Here is a 14,716-nt window from a genome sequence, read left to right as displayed (position 1 = left end):
AGCTTTCAGGGATTAAATGCTCCAAGGTTTGGTGTTCTGATGGCACCTCTCTCACCCTGTCCCACAGGACGGGGCAGCTGCTCTGGGCACACACTGACAGGGTAACACATGCACTCTGCGAAGCTCAGGCAGCCATTCCTTCCCCAAACCTGGAAAGGGATAAGGGCCGCAGTCCCCAAGAGTTTCTATTCCCACAACACCTTTAAAAAAAGGAGGTTTATTGACTTAAATTAAGAAAGAGCTCTGGGGGGATAGAGGGGTGGAGAGAATCCATGCTCTCGTGCTAAGTGTGGGACTTCTCCTCCTCATCTTCTCGCTGGAGCTGCTCGATGAGCTGCTGCCTCTCAGCTGCCTGGCGCATCCTCATCATCACCAGGCTCTCGTAGTCCCTCTCCGACACCACCGACACCTGGGAAGGAGCAGGAAACACACACAACCTGTCAGGACAGCACAGACACACAGCCCCTCCCCAGATTCCCCTCACAACACTGGTGTTCCAGGCAGGAAGCAGTTGAATCCCACAAAAATCAGGTGAGGTGGGTGAAAGCTGCCTGAATATGGGAAATAACCAGGAGTTGTCATTAAAATGATCATTAAAAATAACCAGCAATAAGTGCGGTTGATGAGGAAAGCAGGACAGACACGGAGTCAGCATTCTGTGAGGCTGGATGGGGCATTGTTTTGGATGAGAAGCTCACCCTGCACCTACAACACTGGTGACTGAAGTCCAGCCTACACCTCACCTGTTATAAAGGCTAATGCCATAAAAAAATATCAAACCTTTGTGGTTTAGTCATGGAAGTGACCAACTTCCAACTGTCTGATGGTAGTGAGGCCCTGGCACAGGTTGGTAGAGAAGCTGTGGCTGCTCCACCCCTGGAAGTGTTCCAGGCCAGGTTGGAGCAACCTGGGATAAGGGCAGGTGTCCCTGCCCTGGGGTGGAACTGATGAGCTTTAAAGTCCCTTCCAAGCCAAACCATTCCATGATTCCAACAGTTGCAATCAATGATCTCAGTGGTCTTTTCCAAAGGGAAACAATTCCATGATTCTAAGTGGCTGCAGAAAGAAAACCACTGGCTACGTTCCCAAACCTGACACAGGAATGGAAGAGTTTTCCAAAGCTCCCGGAGCCTTCCTGCTGTGTGTGGCAGCAACTATCATGTCAAGGGACTTGATTGCAGACTCTGCCTAATGAACGTGGGCAGCAGATGACAGCTGCTCTGGTGCTTTGGCACTGCTTCCAAAGCCATTCCACACTAGCAGGTGGCCGTGCTATTTTGGATGTATGAAAGCACTGCACGGCTTGGAAACATCCAGCTCATTCCTTGACAGTTCAGGTGGAAATAAAAGCGCCTTGACAGGTGATGAATGGAAAAAACCCCTTCATACTCATTTTTCTAGGAAGTGGGTTAAGCGGTGATCTCAGAGAATCATGGAATCCCAGTATGGTTTGGGTGGGAAGGGATCTTAAACATCATCTGGTTCCAACTTCGTGCCACGGGCAGGGACACCTTCCACTAGCCCAGGCTGCTCCACCCTGGCTTTGAACACTTTCAGGGATGGGGCAGCCACAGCTTCTCCAGATATTTAAGGATTTCTTAGGAAGCAGAAGGGATACAAAGGCAACAGAATGGCTAAATAAGACTCTGCATGGAAACAGGGCGAGTGCAATTCCTTATCCTGTGCCAGCGAAGTGGTTCCTCCGGCTGCCAAGACACTATGAAAGCCCACAACAGATAAGGGAACATCAAGTGGGAAATTAAGAGTCTAATTAGTGTCTTAGGAGCCACATGAGCAAAATGACCTTTGGGTACTGGCAGCAGCAGTGTCTGAGAAAGCACCGATGGTATCAGCCCTCAGCGGGGATCCTTCCAAGTCCCATCCACCAGCCCCAGGAATTTGCTGGGCTGGATGGAAGCGGCTGCATGAGACTCATGCAGATGAATCACCCACACAAACCTGAAGCCCCACCTCGCACTGGGATTAAAATTTAAAACAGACAGGAGATTATATGCAGCCTGGTTTGGGAGCTCTGCTGACATAAGGAGCCCTCAGAGCGGCAGGAGGGAGAGCAGACTGATCCAGGTGGGCTCCGAGCACATGCTCCTGGGTGCCTGAGCGTGGGCCAAGGCTTTGCCACCCCACACACCTACTTCCTGCAATCCTGGCAATTACCAATCGAGTAAAACCCAGTTTCTGACGTGGCTGACTCAGCAAGGGCTTGGCTCAAAACAAACACATCCACGCAGGGAGCTGCAGCCCAGGAAGCAGCGACGGGTGGCACATGAAGGAACGGCGGCAGCAGCAGTGCTGGGGAGTTTTGGCACTCTGGGTCCAACCTGGCTGAATTCCTGGACGCCTGGCTGAGCTGTCCCTGGACTTGCATCTTCATCCTGGTGACCGTGGCAGGCCCAGTTCTCCAAGTGCTCCAGCAGCTTCTCCTCTCCACTCCTGGACTCAGAGCTGCTCCAACACAGCGTAAGTCTCCTTTGCATCCAATTTTCCCAACACTGCCTCCTGCGTTGTCGCTTTTTACATCCCCCTTTGCCTGTATTCCCTGGGTTCCTGCGGTGGGACTGAGTCACCGTCTCGTTCCCAGCCACCCACGGCGCTTTTCCAGAGGTGCCCCTCCGCAGAAGGTGCCTGGTTACCATGGCACCCGAGTGCCCTTCTGTTCTAGATGCCAGATTAGATCTGTTCTCATGGTGACTGTGCCTCTGCTGTTCCCCACCAGCCCGGAGCCGCAGCACGCGTTTAACGAGCTCGCTCACTCACCGCCGCTCCTCTCCTCTCCTCTCTGCTCCACGAGGAGACTCCTTGAGATCCAAGACAAGCCAAGAGCTCCTTGCCACGGCGTGGAGTTTGCATTTCCTGCACTACCAGCCTCTCCGTTTTCCTTTCAGCTCCAGGAACAGGGCAGGAAGAGGTTGTTCCTGTTGCGTGGCTTGCTGCTGATCCCTCGGCTCCTGCTTGTGAGGAGTCAGCACTCCTGCTCCTCACCACCTTCCCTCAGCATGGATACTTGGCGCAGGGGGTCCATCAAGTCCACCACCTTCTTCAGACGCTTCTCCCTCAGGAGGCACAAAAAGCTGGGCAACCAAGTCATCATCCTGAACCAAAACAGCCACACTCTGGACACGGATGGCCAGAAGAGGGAATGCTTGAGGGATCTGAAGGACAAGTCTGAGTACCTGTCCTGTCAGAGCGAGCAGAACCTGGCCAAGGCACAAGCTCCTCCCAAGCCTCCCCGGCTGTACCTGGACAGTTCCAGCTGCCCCAACATCATCGATCACACAGATTCCCACTCCGACCTCTCCTTTTCCGATGCTGCTCCATACCACAAAGCCACTCCGACGCACAAGGACCAGGCTACAGACCACGGCACCTCAGAGGCAGGTCTCCAGACCAGCACCACTCTTCCCGACCTGGCCGACCCCTTCCTGTCCTTCAAAGTGGATTTGGGGCTATCGCTCCTTGAGGATGTCCTGCAGACCCTCAGGAAACAGAACCCGAGGGATTATGCCATTTGAAGGTATTTACTGTCCTTCACATGCCAGTTACTCACTGCTGCTGCCAGTTCCTCTGATCCTGGAAGGAGGAAGGATGCTAGAGCATGCCTGTTGTGTGTGGCCTGTTTTGTTGTCCTCACCTCACCCAGCACAGACCATCCCTGTCCTTGCCAAGGAATCCTCTGGAGCAGAGCTCAAGGGCTCCATGCTCAGGTGAGAGCACTGTCTGCTGTCTCATGGGCAACTTTCCACTCTCCACTCCGGGAACTTCCCACTCCGGACTGCACGTCCCCTCCTCAGGGAAGACTGGCACTGTTTGGGAGAGACTTGTTATTTTGGGGATGTGACTGCGGGGCAAGGACACACAGGGATTTGGCACGGATCACTTGTGGAACAGCAGGCAGCCTGCAAGGAGGCAGCAGCCCTGCACCCCAAAGCCAAAGCTCTGAGGGCCAAGAGACAGGAACTGGGGCTTCTTCCCCCACCATGTTTGGATATGAAAGCTCAAAGCTGTTCCTCCGTTTTTCTCTTCCTCCTTGTGTTTCTTTTCCCCTAACTCCAGTGCAGATGGCACTCCCAGCCTGGAAACAGGTAAGCATCCATGCAGGCTCCTGATACAGCAGTGGATTTATCCTCCTGGCAGAAGAGATGTCTCTGACACTGCTGCCTCACGCATGCACTGAGCTCCCAGCTGTACAGACATGGAAGAATAAATGTATCTGTGACTGGATATGTCTGGTTGCCTCATTTCATTGGGAACAAGCCATAGAAATCTCAGGCACCAGGAGCACAGGGTATCTGGAATGGTCCAGACCCATCCTCCCTAGCACTGCAGGGTTTTATGAGGGGCAGGAACCACTGTGGCTCTGCTTTTCTGGGCTGGGGGAAGGACAGAGTTGTTGGGACTTGATTTTCCCCTGAGGAGAGCTCTCACAGCTTGGGGCAAGGCAGGAACAGTTCCCCACTCTGAGCTGGACAGGAAAGGGCTCTGCCAGGCTGAGAACATTTTGGGCAGTATCAGGACAAACTGTTAAAAGAACCCTGCAGAAAGTACCAGTTCTTACCTTTTTTACTATTAGGGCTCTTTTAAAAATAACAATAATAAAACTTCCATGCCCCCAGATAACTAGGAACTTTGGAAGTGACAACAGCAAAGTGCAGGGACATTCCAGAGAAGGCACAACTCTTACTCTGAGAGATTCACCTCTCAAAGTCAGATAATAGGAAACAAACCCTCTGAAACCTCCAAGGAGCTTAGAAAAGGTGCAAGAGTGTCAGGGAGGAGGTTTTTCTCAGGGCTGAATGGCTGAGGAGCACTGGCAGGGAGATCCCACTGCAGGAGCAGAGCAAACCTTCCCAAAATTGCATTTTCCATGCTGTTGGAGTGGCAAAACAAGCTCTCCACAGCTGCTGTGTGCTTTGAACCATCACACAGCCACTGATCTCAATAGCCTGGAGTAACACTGGCCAAGCCACAGCTTTTGAATTCCAAGGGGAACTGGAGCCTGCTTGGCTGCAGCAGCTCTCCAGGAACTGCTGGACAACGTGCACCTGCTGCTGTAGGAGACAGCAAGGCTGTGGAAGCAGAGCAGCCTCCTCACAGCACAGCTTCCACCTGGGAACTGCTTCCAACCCCCCTGGCTAGGATCTGGCTGTCTTTTCCCTGCAGATTTTGGCACTCAGGTCCTGGCTGGCTCTCCCTGGCAGGGAGTAGCTGGCTGCCTGTCCCAGACAGGGAGCAGAGGATGAGTAGTGAGCATGTTGCCATGAGAACACTGCAGGTTTGGGCTGTTTCCCAAAGCAGAGCAGGGAAGGAGCTGCTTTTGCAGAGTGGGAACAGAACAGGGGTGGACTCAGACAAAAACAGAGGGGGGAAGTGAATAGGAAGCAAGGGCAGCTGAAATCAGAATGAGATAAATGCAGCCTGGAAGCAAGAACGTGGAGCCTGGTGGCTGGGAAGCCAGGCTGGGTGTGAAAGGAAGAGGGAGAGGGAACAGGGATGTGGAAGCTCACTGTGCACATTCTAGAACTGGAGAGCACAAGCTAAGTCAGCTGGAAGCAGATCAGCCAGGAGAAGCTTTTAACACGTTACAGGTTTTAGAAGCATCCTAGGGGATGCAGCAGGAGGATTTGGGGAAGGTCTGGAGTAGGAGCAAGGAAAAATGGGAACCAGAGCAGCTTGGAGATCCAAGGCTGCAGTATAATCCCAGAAAGTGCAGCTTCTTACAGGTAACAGCAGCAGGAAAGGCAGCCAAGCACCAGCAGGGCAACTCCTGGGAAGGATGCAGGGCCCTGGCAGCAGCTCCTCACCATTCCCAGAGCGAGGTGGGACTGAGGAGGCTGTGCTGAGCAGGGGTGAGTCAGGAGCTCTGTGTGCTGCTTTCCTGCTCTCCCTGCTGCCCCACCACACTAATCCTGCACCGCAGGCAGACACTGCACTTCCCCACTAGCAAGCTTTGGGCATGGAAACAGGCCAAGACAAACTCAGGGATCTGAACCCACAGAATCCACTAGCCAGTTCCACCAGCACCCCCCTTCAGTAGGAATGAGCCAGTTCTCACTCTCTGCTAGTGAGACATTCTCAAATAACGTGGTTCGGATTCTGCTTATTGCCCCAGTTTCCTTCCTAGAGCTCTGGTGAATCTCCTGCGGCTGCAGGACCCTCCCTGGTCCTACATGGACAGGATAACAACCAGGCATTCTAAAGTACAATTACAAACAATGTAAATAAAGTACTTAATAAAAAAATCTAGAGGGTGAACACACTGAACAATCCCACAAGCTTAAAATATTTAGGGAGTGAAGACACAAAGGGCTATTTAGTTTGATATTGCTGTCTCCTCCCTCCTGCAGACCCTAAAGAATAGAGGTTTCCTTCCAGCACTGGAATTTCTTCCTCCTGTGAATGCAGGCTCTCTAAAGGAACCTCTCAGCAGCTCTCACTCAGAGGATTCCAACAGTCAACACATATTAAAGACATCTCCAGAATGGCACTTGGAGGCTTTGGGCTGAGCAAGGAACACCCTTGTTCTTCACTTGGGAGAGGGGGAATATGTGAAGACCCAGTCATCCAAATAGCTCCAGTTCCCAGTGTGCTGCTGCCCAGGCAAGAGGTCCTTTAAAAAGCCACTGATGCAACACAGAAAGCCAGGCCTGGCATCAAGAGCTTTTATCTGACCACAACTACAGAGCACACTGAGATTTAGGTTGTTACAGTACCAGATTTCCATCCCACAGCCCGTTCTCACCTGTGAGGTCCTGGGCTGGCTGGTGCTGTCAGGGAGGACATTGCTGGGGTGGCTCCGGGGCTGCCCCTCCAGCCAGGAAATCTTCAGTGGATTATTTAGCAGGCCAACTTCATTCTTCACAGCCATCTCCTGGCAGGGAAAAAATTCTTCCATCAACACCTGAATTTCAGACCCCATTCCCTCGCAGGTCACCAACAATCATTTTCCCATCTCAGACTGGCCTCAAGGCCAGGGCAAAACCAAGACCCATCCCAGGAAGTGCCCAAGGCCAGGTTGGACGGGGTTTGGAGCAACCTGGGCTAGTGGAAGGTGTGCCTGCCCATGGCAGGGGGTTTGAAATAAGTGATCTTTTAAGGTCCCTTCAAACCCAAACCATTCTATGATTCCATTCTACAAAATTTGTTGGAATTAGATCATTTTTAAGGACTCCTCCATCCCAAACCATTCCATGATTCTCAGATTTCACAGCTGCCCTATATGAGAAGCACCTCTGTGGTCCATACCCCTGACAATACCTTTGATAAACAGATCACACAAAATTCTGGTGCTTCATATTATTTGGATATGAGTGAAAGAGCAGCTAACAAGGAATAGAGATTCTTGTACAGCCCAAGTTGATTGGACTACTAAAATTTATGTTAATTGATGATTTCTTCTCCCACAGCATGAGTCAAGGCATTTTGGGTTGTTTTTCACTGCAAATCACTGACATCACCTCCAAAACACATAAGCCCAACTCCAAGGTAGTTCACCTTCAGAGAGAGTTGAGTGAGTGCTCAGTGCCTGATCTTTAAGGCAGTGCCTCTTCCCTCAGCCTGCTCCATGCACAACCTGTTTATGTGCCTGATCTCTGCGTTTGTGCCTCCAGCTCTGCCACTCCCTTCGTGCCTCTGTGCCTTTAGACTCTCATTAGCCTTCTCCACTGCCTTAATGACAGGGCTGTGGCCAGGCTGTCACCCTGTCCTGTGCCACCCCCAGCACACCCAGCAGGGGCTCTGCACACTCACAGCTGCCTTCACCGTGGCAAATTCCACCACTGCGCTCCCAGTCTTCCTGCTGGAGATCAACAAATTGAGCACATCACCATACTGTGGAAAGAAAGAAAGGAAGGGAAGCTAATTACAGAGCCAGGAGAGATGTCAAGTTCATTTATCAAATGAACGCAAAGAGAAAACATGTGTTTTCACAGACATGAGGCTTGAGCTGTCACCATTTCAGTCCTGCTTCCACTGACCCCACCCTGCCACCATTTCTGTCCCTCCAAGAAATAATCTGGGAAGGCACAGAGCTACACACTTGGCTGTCAGCAAGCCCCAGTGCAAGAGGGCTGCTGAGCTCAGAGCAAGAGCTCAGAGGGAAAATAAAGATGCCAGGCTGGGATTGATCAGATCAAAGGCTTGTCAGTGCCTGTCTGCACTTCCCACACCAGGGATGGATGTGAAGGGTAAGTGCACCACAACCACACAGCAGCCAGACTAAGTGGGCAGGAAGCATCCAGTGGGAAGAGTCTGCAGTTGCTGTTTCAGCAGGAGTGCCTGCTGCGAGCCAGGCAGAGCTGTTAGCTGGGAAACAGCTCCCAGCTCCTGGATCAAAGGATCCAACTTGGTTCAAAGGTTGGATTCCATGATTTAAGAAATCCTTTCCAACCTTAATCACTCCATGATCAAGTTGATGAGCTCAGAAAACTGCATGAGAAAGTTGATCAAGGAAGAAAATGAGCCACTCTAGTTTATAGCTCACAAGTGGAGTGACAGGACACAGGGAATGGCTTCAAACTGGCTGTTTAGATTAGACTACCTGTTTAGATAAGGTTACTAAAATAAAATCCTTTCCTGTGAGGGTGTTGAGGCCCTGGCACAGGTCACCCAGAGAAGCTGTGGCTGCCCCTGGATCCCTGGAAACATCCAAGGCCAGTTTGGACAGAGCTTGGAGCAACCTGGGCCAGTGGAAGGTGTCCCTGCTCATGGCAGAGGGTTTGACTGAATAATTTTTAAGGTCACTTCCAACCCAAATTGTCCCACGATTCTGTGATACGCAGCTTCCTAGAATTCACTATCTGTACAGCACTGAGAGCAGGGGAAGACCCAGTAACAGTGAAGTGTCAGACAGGACCTTTTGCAGGATCTGCAGCAGCACATCTTTGGAGTATCCCCCTCCCGTCTCATCTTCTTTCCTGCATTTCCACCTGAGCTGGGAAACAAACACCAGGAGTTAATTCTTCCCGTCTGGATGCGCTGCCTGCTCCAGCAGCTCCCACCCCCTGCACATTCACCACGTCTGCTATTTACAGCCACGCTGCCAGGCCTGCCAAGACAGTGATCTCAGCTTGGGAGTGAGCACAGGGAACAAACTGTTTGGGGAACAGGGAGAAACGCTGCTCGCTGAAATAAAAAAAGATCACACTTGAAAGGATGCTAATGGCTCTGCCATGGTAATTAGCAGATGTTTCCCTGTGCTTAAAGCACAGACAAGTCAGTTCCAGGCTCAGAAATTTGGAGCAGGCAAAGAAAAGATGAGGGAGGAAGGGATTCCAGCAGCAAGGACAGGAGCTGTTCAAGTGAGGATGCACATTCCACGGAGGAACTTGACCTCCAGTGTAAAAAAATACGTGCCAGCTCATCAGGACTGAAGTGTCCCTTCTGTTTTCCACCACATTCTATCAGTTTTCACCAAACCCGAGCTTTTTAAGGATGTCTTACCTTGAGCTTAGGAGTCATTTTGCCGTCTGCTCCATTTCTTTCCTGCTTGCCTAAAGAAAGAAAAAAAAAATGGAAAGGACATAGGTGAAAATTCCTCAGTATTTAGCACAAAAGATTTTCCCTGAGAACAAACATATGGTGACAGGAAACACTTTGGGATTTCCACTGGACCATTTCAGCCCCAAAAATCTTGTGCAACAGGAACTGCAGCATGGACTGAATATTCCATGGCAGCATTTCTTCCTTCTAGAATGCCCAGACTTGCCATGATCAAGGCTAGAAACAGGTCAGCAAAAATACAAGCAGGAGACCTGTTCTGAGGCGTTTTTCCCTGCAAGAGGGTTGTGCTGGGACAACTGGAAAAATGAAGGGTAGGGAGCTCCCAAAGAGCCCAGTGGCAGCTGCAGGTGAGGGCTCCAGGCTCACCTCGGCTGTGCTGCTCCCTTTCCAGGCGGATCTGCTCCCTGATGAGCCTCTGCTGCTCCTCCAGCTGCCGGGAGCCCTCCTCACGCAGGCGGATTATCTACAGCACAGGGAACACCTGAGGCATGGATCTGGGGATGGAATGCCAGCCAGACACATCCAAGGACAGCTTGGGTTTCCCACCCACCTAGGTGATCCCTCCTGCCAGTTCCCCTGGGACAGCTCCAGAGGGAGCAACCTGGTCTGGTGGAAGGTGTCCCTGAGCATGGCAGGGGTGGAACTGGATGGGCTTTAAGGTCTCTTCCAACCCAAACCATTCCAGGGTTCTCTGATTCATAGAACCTTTTAATCCCAAAGGTTGAAGGACTGCTACCTAGAGATTTGCTCCACCTCATCCCATGAATTTCATTATGAATGGAAATACTTCCAGCAATTCTCCTCAAAAAAAGCAGAGAGAACTAAGAATTTATCCTTACTTCCTCTTCTAATGATCTTGTTATCCTGATCTCCTCCTCTTCATTCTCCTGGGACTGGGCTTCCCGTTCTCTGGCTTCAAGATCTGGAAAGAGAGAAACAAAATTAAAAGAATCCAAAGAGAATCTGAATTTTCCCTGCTGACCAGAGGAAGATAGAAAGACCACAAACTTGGCTGCAGCTTCACCAATATCCCGATAGCTCTGCTATCTCCTCTGCCCCTACACATCAAAGGAGTTTTAACAGTCCTCAGCCCCCCTAATTCCCAGAGCAGGACCTAATTCTTTCCTTCCTAGAGCAGGACCACCCTAGCTATGGCTGTGGGAGGAAATTCCAGGTGGCTCCTGCACTGTACTGGGCACACAGCAACCAGAGTCATCCCACATGGATTCACTGATTCCTGTGGAGTTCCTGCAGAAGGAGAAATACAAACACCCAGCTAAGGGAGACCAAGAAAATGTGAGGGTTTGATTTTCCTACCAAGTTTTACTTTCTTCCTCTTCTCATCGAGTTTCTGTGTCCTTGCTGCAGCCTCCTTCTTCGCCCTCCTGACCTTGTCATAGGCTGCCTGCCAAGGAACAAGCACAACAGTGGGAAACTACAGAAACCAGGAGAGAAACTGGAAAGCAGGGAATACAACGACATCAGGGATTGAAACCCTGTCAGCAGGGGTGAAGCATCTGCTGCTTCTTGGATTACAAGCCTTGCCAGTATTTGAAAAGAGGAGTTAGTTCAAGATTTTAGTTCTTATCACCTGGAATCAACACTTTCCCCTCTCCTGAGTTTATCTGGAGAGAGTTTCTTTTTCATTTTTGGTTTGTTTTTATTCTTTCCAGGCACATTTCCAGGTCCTTTCAGGCCTTGGGCAGTGGATCCTCAGCCAGCTCCTCACAGCTCCAGAAGGGTCCAAGCTCTCCTGTGTTCCACAGACAGCAAAGCTTGGAGCCTCAGGAATTGCATCCAGGTATTACTCATGTGTCAGCCCCTGACTTTCCAGGAACAGCAAATGAACTGTTGCCATGGGAATTCAGTGTTCCTGAATCAGTGATGTTGTTATTAAATGGGATATACCCCAGTCCAGCACGTTATTAAAGGCAGAATCTCACCCTGGGGCAGAGCTGCTCTGCAAACCAGAAACACAACATTTCTCCAAGCTTTTTTGGCACCTGAGATTTGATCTCATGGAGGGCTATGGGGAATAACAGCTGAGATTTGTATTCATGGAGTCTCTGTCGGAGCAGAGAGCAGGACAGGCAGGAATTGTGTTTCCAGCAACACTCCCAAAATCCCACCCTTCCCAAGGGAGCATCCTTACCCTGGCTGCTGCATCTGTGAGCACGGCCAAGGCCTGGGACAGCTGGTGGAAGAGTTCCGCTGGCAATGAGAGGAAATAAAGGTAAGATGAGGAAAACCAGGTGAGGGAAGAACCAGGAAAGACAACTCTTGCGGGAAAGTCTCTCCAAGGAAAAGAAAATCATCTTTCCAACGCCCTGTAAGACAACCTCTGGCCTCAAGTACATCTCAACTCAAAGGTGTTGCACAAACTTGAGAGTAAATAAAGGAACAAAAGTTGGGATTGCTTCATTTTAAGAGAAATCTCAGAACACACAAACTTAGTTTTTCTTACTGATTCTTTTTATTTTGGGTAGCAATATCTCCTTCATGCCACATTTAGCTAGAGCTCACAATTTCCTTCTCCCTCTCAGTCCTTTTCTTTCAACTTCCTCTTGTTTGTGTACAAACACACCATCAGGAAGTCCTGCTTATGTTGTACTGGAAATCGGTGTATTAGAGCCATCCTTTAAAAGTCTTTCCTCTTGTCTTATTATAAGCATTGGGAAATCATATTTATTTTTATGAAAATGTATTATCAGTAGTCTTGACACACAAAATGGAAAGTAATCACTAATTTTACAACCCCCATCCACAGCAATCACTCACTGCAGGCAGCTGAAATTCCTCCTTGTGCACAAATTCTGCCTGCCACATCTTCAGCTTTTCCGCCCAAAATCCAACGTGGAATTTTTCACAATACTGTGACTCTCTGGACTGTGAGAGATATGGATTAAAGCAGTGTCCAAACAGCCAAAGGTTGGGAACATTTGGAGGAGTGCAATTGTAATTCCAGCACTGTTTCAACACAGGTGTTTCTAAACCCAGCAGGGATTGTTCAGCCTTAAAAGGCAGAGTTAACACCAGAGGGAGCAACTCCCAGACCTGTGTGTATTCCCAGGGACACACACCCAGCCATTCCCTCAGGACAGAGCTCAGGGAAGCAGAGCCACTTCCAGGAGCCTGGAGAAGTTAGAGCTCCCAGGAGCAGCTGCCCCATCTCACCTGCCCGGGGGTTGTCGGGGTTCTTGTCCGGGTGGCAGGTCAGAGCCTTCTGCCGGAACGCTGTCTTCACCTGCAGGGGCCACACTGGGAGTTACTGGGGGGAACTGGTTTGTCCCTGACGAAAAAAATTACTTGGAAATAAAAAAACCAATCCCTGTGTTCAAGGGTAACCCGCTGGGCCCAGGATATGGCTCTGTCTGGAGGAAGGTGGAGCTTTTAAAAGCTGGTTTTACTTCCAGGTGTCTTGTGTTGCAGCAGTGAAACATCACAGGAAAAAGGGAGAGGGGAGAAAAAGGGATGAGGGAAAAAAGAGGGGAGAGAATAAAATATGAGGAAAGGGAAAAGGGAGAAAGAAGGGAGAAGGAAAAAAAAAGGGGGGAGAGAATAAAAAAATGGGGGAAGGGAAAAAAGCCAGAAAGTGAACCAAAAAGAGAGAAAGGGAACCAAAAGGGGGAAGGAAAAAAAAAAAAGGAAAGGGAATCAAAAGGGAGGAAATGGAAAAAAATGGGGAAAGGAAAAAAAATGGGGAAATGAAAAAAAATGGGGAAAGGAAAAAAGGAAGCCACTCTTATCCCACAACCAAACAATCCCCTACTAAAACGAGTGGAAAAAGTTGTGTCCCGGCCCCATCTGGTGGACAAAGCTCTCGGGATTGGGAACGTGAAGGAAAAGCCCTACAGATGACTCCACGTCCTGCAAAAGAGGCCAGCTGAGGGACACGCGTCTCATCCCCGGGCTCCATCCTCCAACATGCCCTCTCAGTACAGAATTTCTTCCCAATATCCCATCTAACTGCCCTCTGGCAGTGGGAAGCCATTCGCTTTTTGTCCTGTCTTTGTCCAAAGCCCCTCTGCAGCTCTCTCGGAGCCTCCTTCTTGTGTTTAGCACTGACTAACCAACTAAATCCTACCAAAAACTGGAAACGTGTAATTCCAACCCCACAAAATTACCTACATGGCTGCTGGGCACTCGGACAAACGTCTAACAACCGGATTTTTGGATAAACACGGGAATTTCCCTTCTGGAAGCACATAAAGCGAGAGGAATAGTGTCCCAGACCAACCCAGCAGTTCTTTCCAAGCCATTTCCTCCTCCAAACGCGGGTCTCGCCCCGCAGGACTGACAACGCGCAGGGCTGAATTAAGGCAATTACGCCAATCTCAGCAAAACCGGGATATAACACCGCCAACATCAGTAAAAACGGGATTTTCCCGAGGTCTGACAGCTCCGGTCCCGCAGCAGCGCTGCGAGCAGCCCCTCAGCCCAGCACTGCAGAGCAGCGCTGCAGAGCAGCGCCGGGAACGCACCGCTCCAGAGGACACCGCGACAGGCAGGGGACAGAAGAAGCCCGTCCCGAGCCGCCCGCGCCTCTCACCTCCTTCTCGGACGCCCTCTCGCCGACCCCCAGCAGCCCGTAGAGGTCCCGCTCCAGCAGCTCCTTATCCACCGCCATCTTCCCCCTTCCCGGTTCCGCTGCCGGCGCTGCGGTCGCTGGGAAATGTAGTCCCCACAGGCCGCCGTGCCACGCACGGCAGGGGAAGACTGGACTACAAGCACCGTGATGCACCGCGCGCCCCCGCGGATGAGCACTGCCGGGGCACAGCGCCGCGTTAGGCATGCCGGGTATTGTAGGTTCTTTAGCGGCGGCTGCGGGCGGGGCGAAGCTGGAGGAAAACTACAAGTCCCGTGGGGCTGTGCGCGGGCAGGGAGTCCTTCGGGGGAACGGCACGTGGGTCCCGCCGTCCCCCAAGGTCACCACTGACAGTGTCCACAAGTACCACAGATGTATCCACGTCCACGGGCTAGATCCCTGCAGGGATGGTATTCCACCACCTCCCCGGGAAGCCTGTGCCTGTGTCGGGTGGTGCAAGCCCAGCTCTAGCTCGTTCCCAAAAATTTACTTGTTTTAGTTGTCCCCAGAAAAGCATCCCTGTCAGCCCGAGGCACAGCTCCTTGGGAAATTCTGGTCTTGTTATTGATCTAAGGTACCTCCCTTTTTCTCCACTGCTCTGAAATGGGAGCAATG

General features: G+C 51.0%; 2 protein-coding genes across 4 annotated transcripts; one reads left to right on the top strand and one right to left on the bottom strand.

Moving 5' to 3' along the window:
• Window positions 1-201: 201 nt before the first annotated feature.
• Window positions 202-14,436, bottom strand: DNAJC17 (DnaJ heat shock protein family (Hsp40) member C17). Of its 2 annotated transcripts, none has more exons than XM_085063622.1 (11): window positions 14,066-14,436; window positions 12,691-12,760; window positions 11,669-11,727; window positions 10,834-10,921; window positions 10,356-10,438; window positions 9,883-9,979; window positions 9,457-9,506; window positions 8,870-8,947; window positions 7,765-7,845; window positions 6,758-6,886; window positions 202-409 (listed from the first exon to the last, which is right to left on the bottom strand). In XM_085063622.1, the coding sequence occupies exons 1-11, from the start codon at window positions 14,306-14,308 to the stop codon at window positions 284-286; spliced, it is 1,104 nt and encodes a 367-aa protein (XP_084919748.1). In that variant the 5' UTR covers window positions 14,309-14,436; the 3' UTR covers window positions 202-283. The 2 variants fall into 2 exon arrangements, with proteins under 2 accessions (XP_084919748.1, XP_084919749.1); XM_085063623.1 differs by lacking the exon at window positions 202-409 and adding an exon at window positions 4,031-4,200.
• Window positions 1,391-4,239, top strand: C5H15orf62 (chromosome 5 C15orf62 homolog). Of its 2 annotated transcripts, none has more exons than XM_085063624.1 (2): window positions 1,391-2,478; window positions 2,735-4,239. In XM_085063624.1, the coding sequence occupies exon 2, from the start codon at window positions 3,015-3,017 to the stop codon at window positions 3,528-3,530; it is 516 nt and encodes a 171-aa protein (XP_084919750.1). In that variant the 5' UTR covers window positions 1,391-2,478; window positions 2,735-3,014; the 3' UTR covers window positions 3,531-4,239. The 2 variants fall into 2 exon arrangements, with proteins under 2 accessions (XP_084919750.1, XP_084919751.1); XM_085063625.1 differs by having other exon boundaries at window positions 1,391-2,487; window positions 2,914-4,239.
• Window positions 14,437-14,716: the final 280 nt, after the last annotated feature.

The sequence above is a fragment of the Lichenostomus cassidix genome, chromosome 5, assembly GCF_008360975.1.
Source record: "Lichenostomus cassidix isolate B80296 chromosome 5, HeHo_3.0, whole genome shotgun sequence".
Taxonomy (NCBI): Eukaryota; Metazoa; Chordata; class Aves; order Passeriformes; family Meliphagidae; genus Lichenostomus; species Lichenostomus cassidix.
This window is presented reverse-complemented; position numbering and strand designations above follow the sequence as displayed.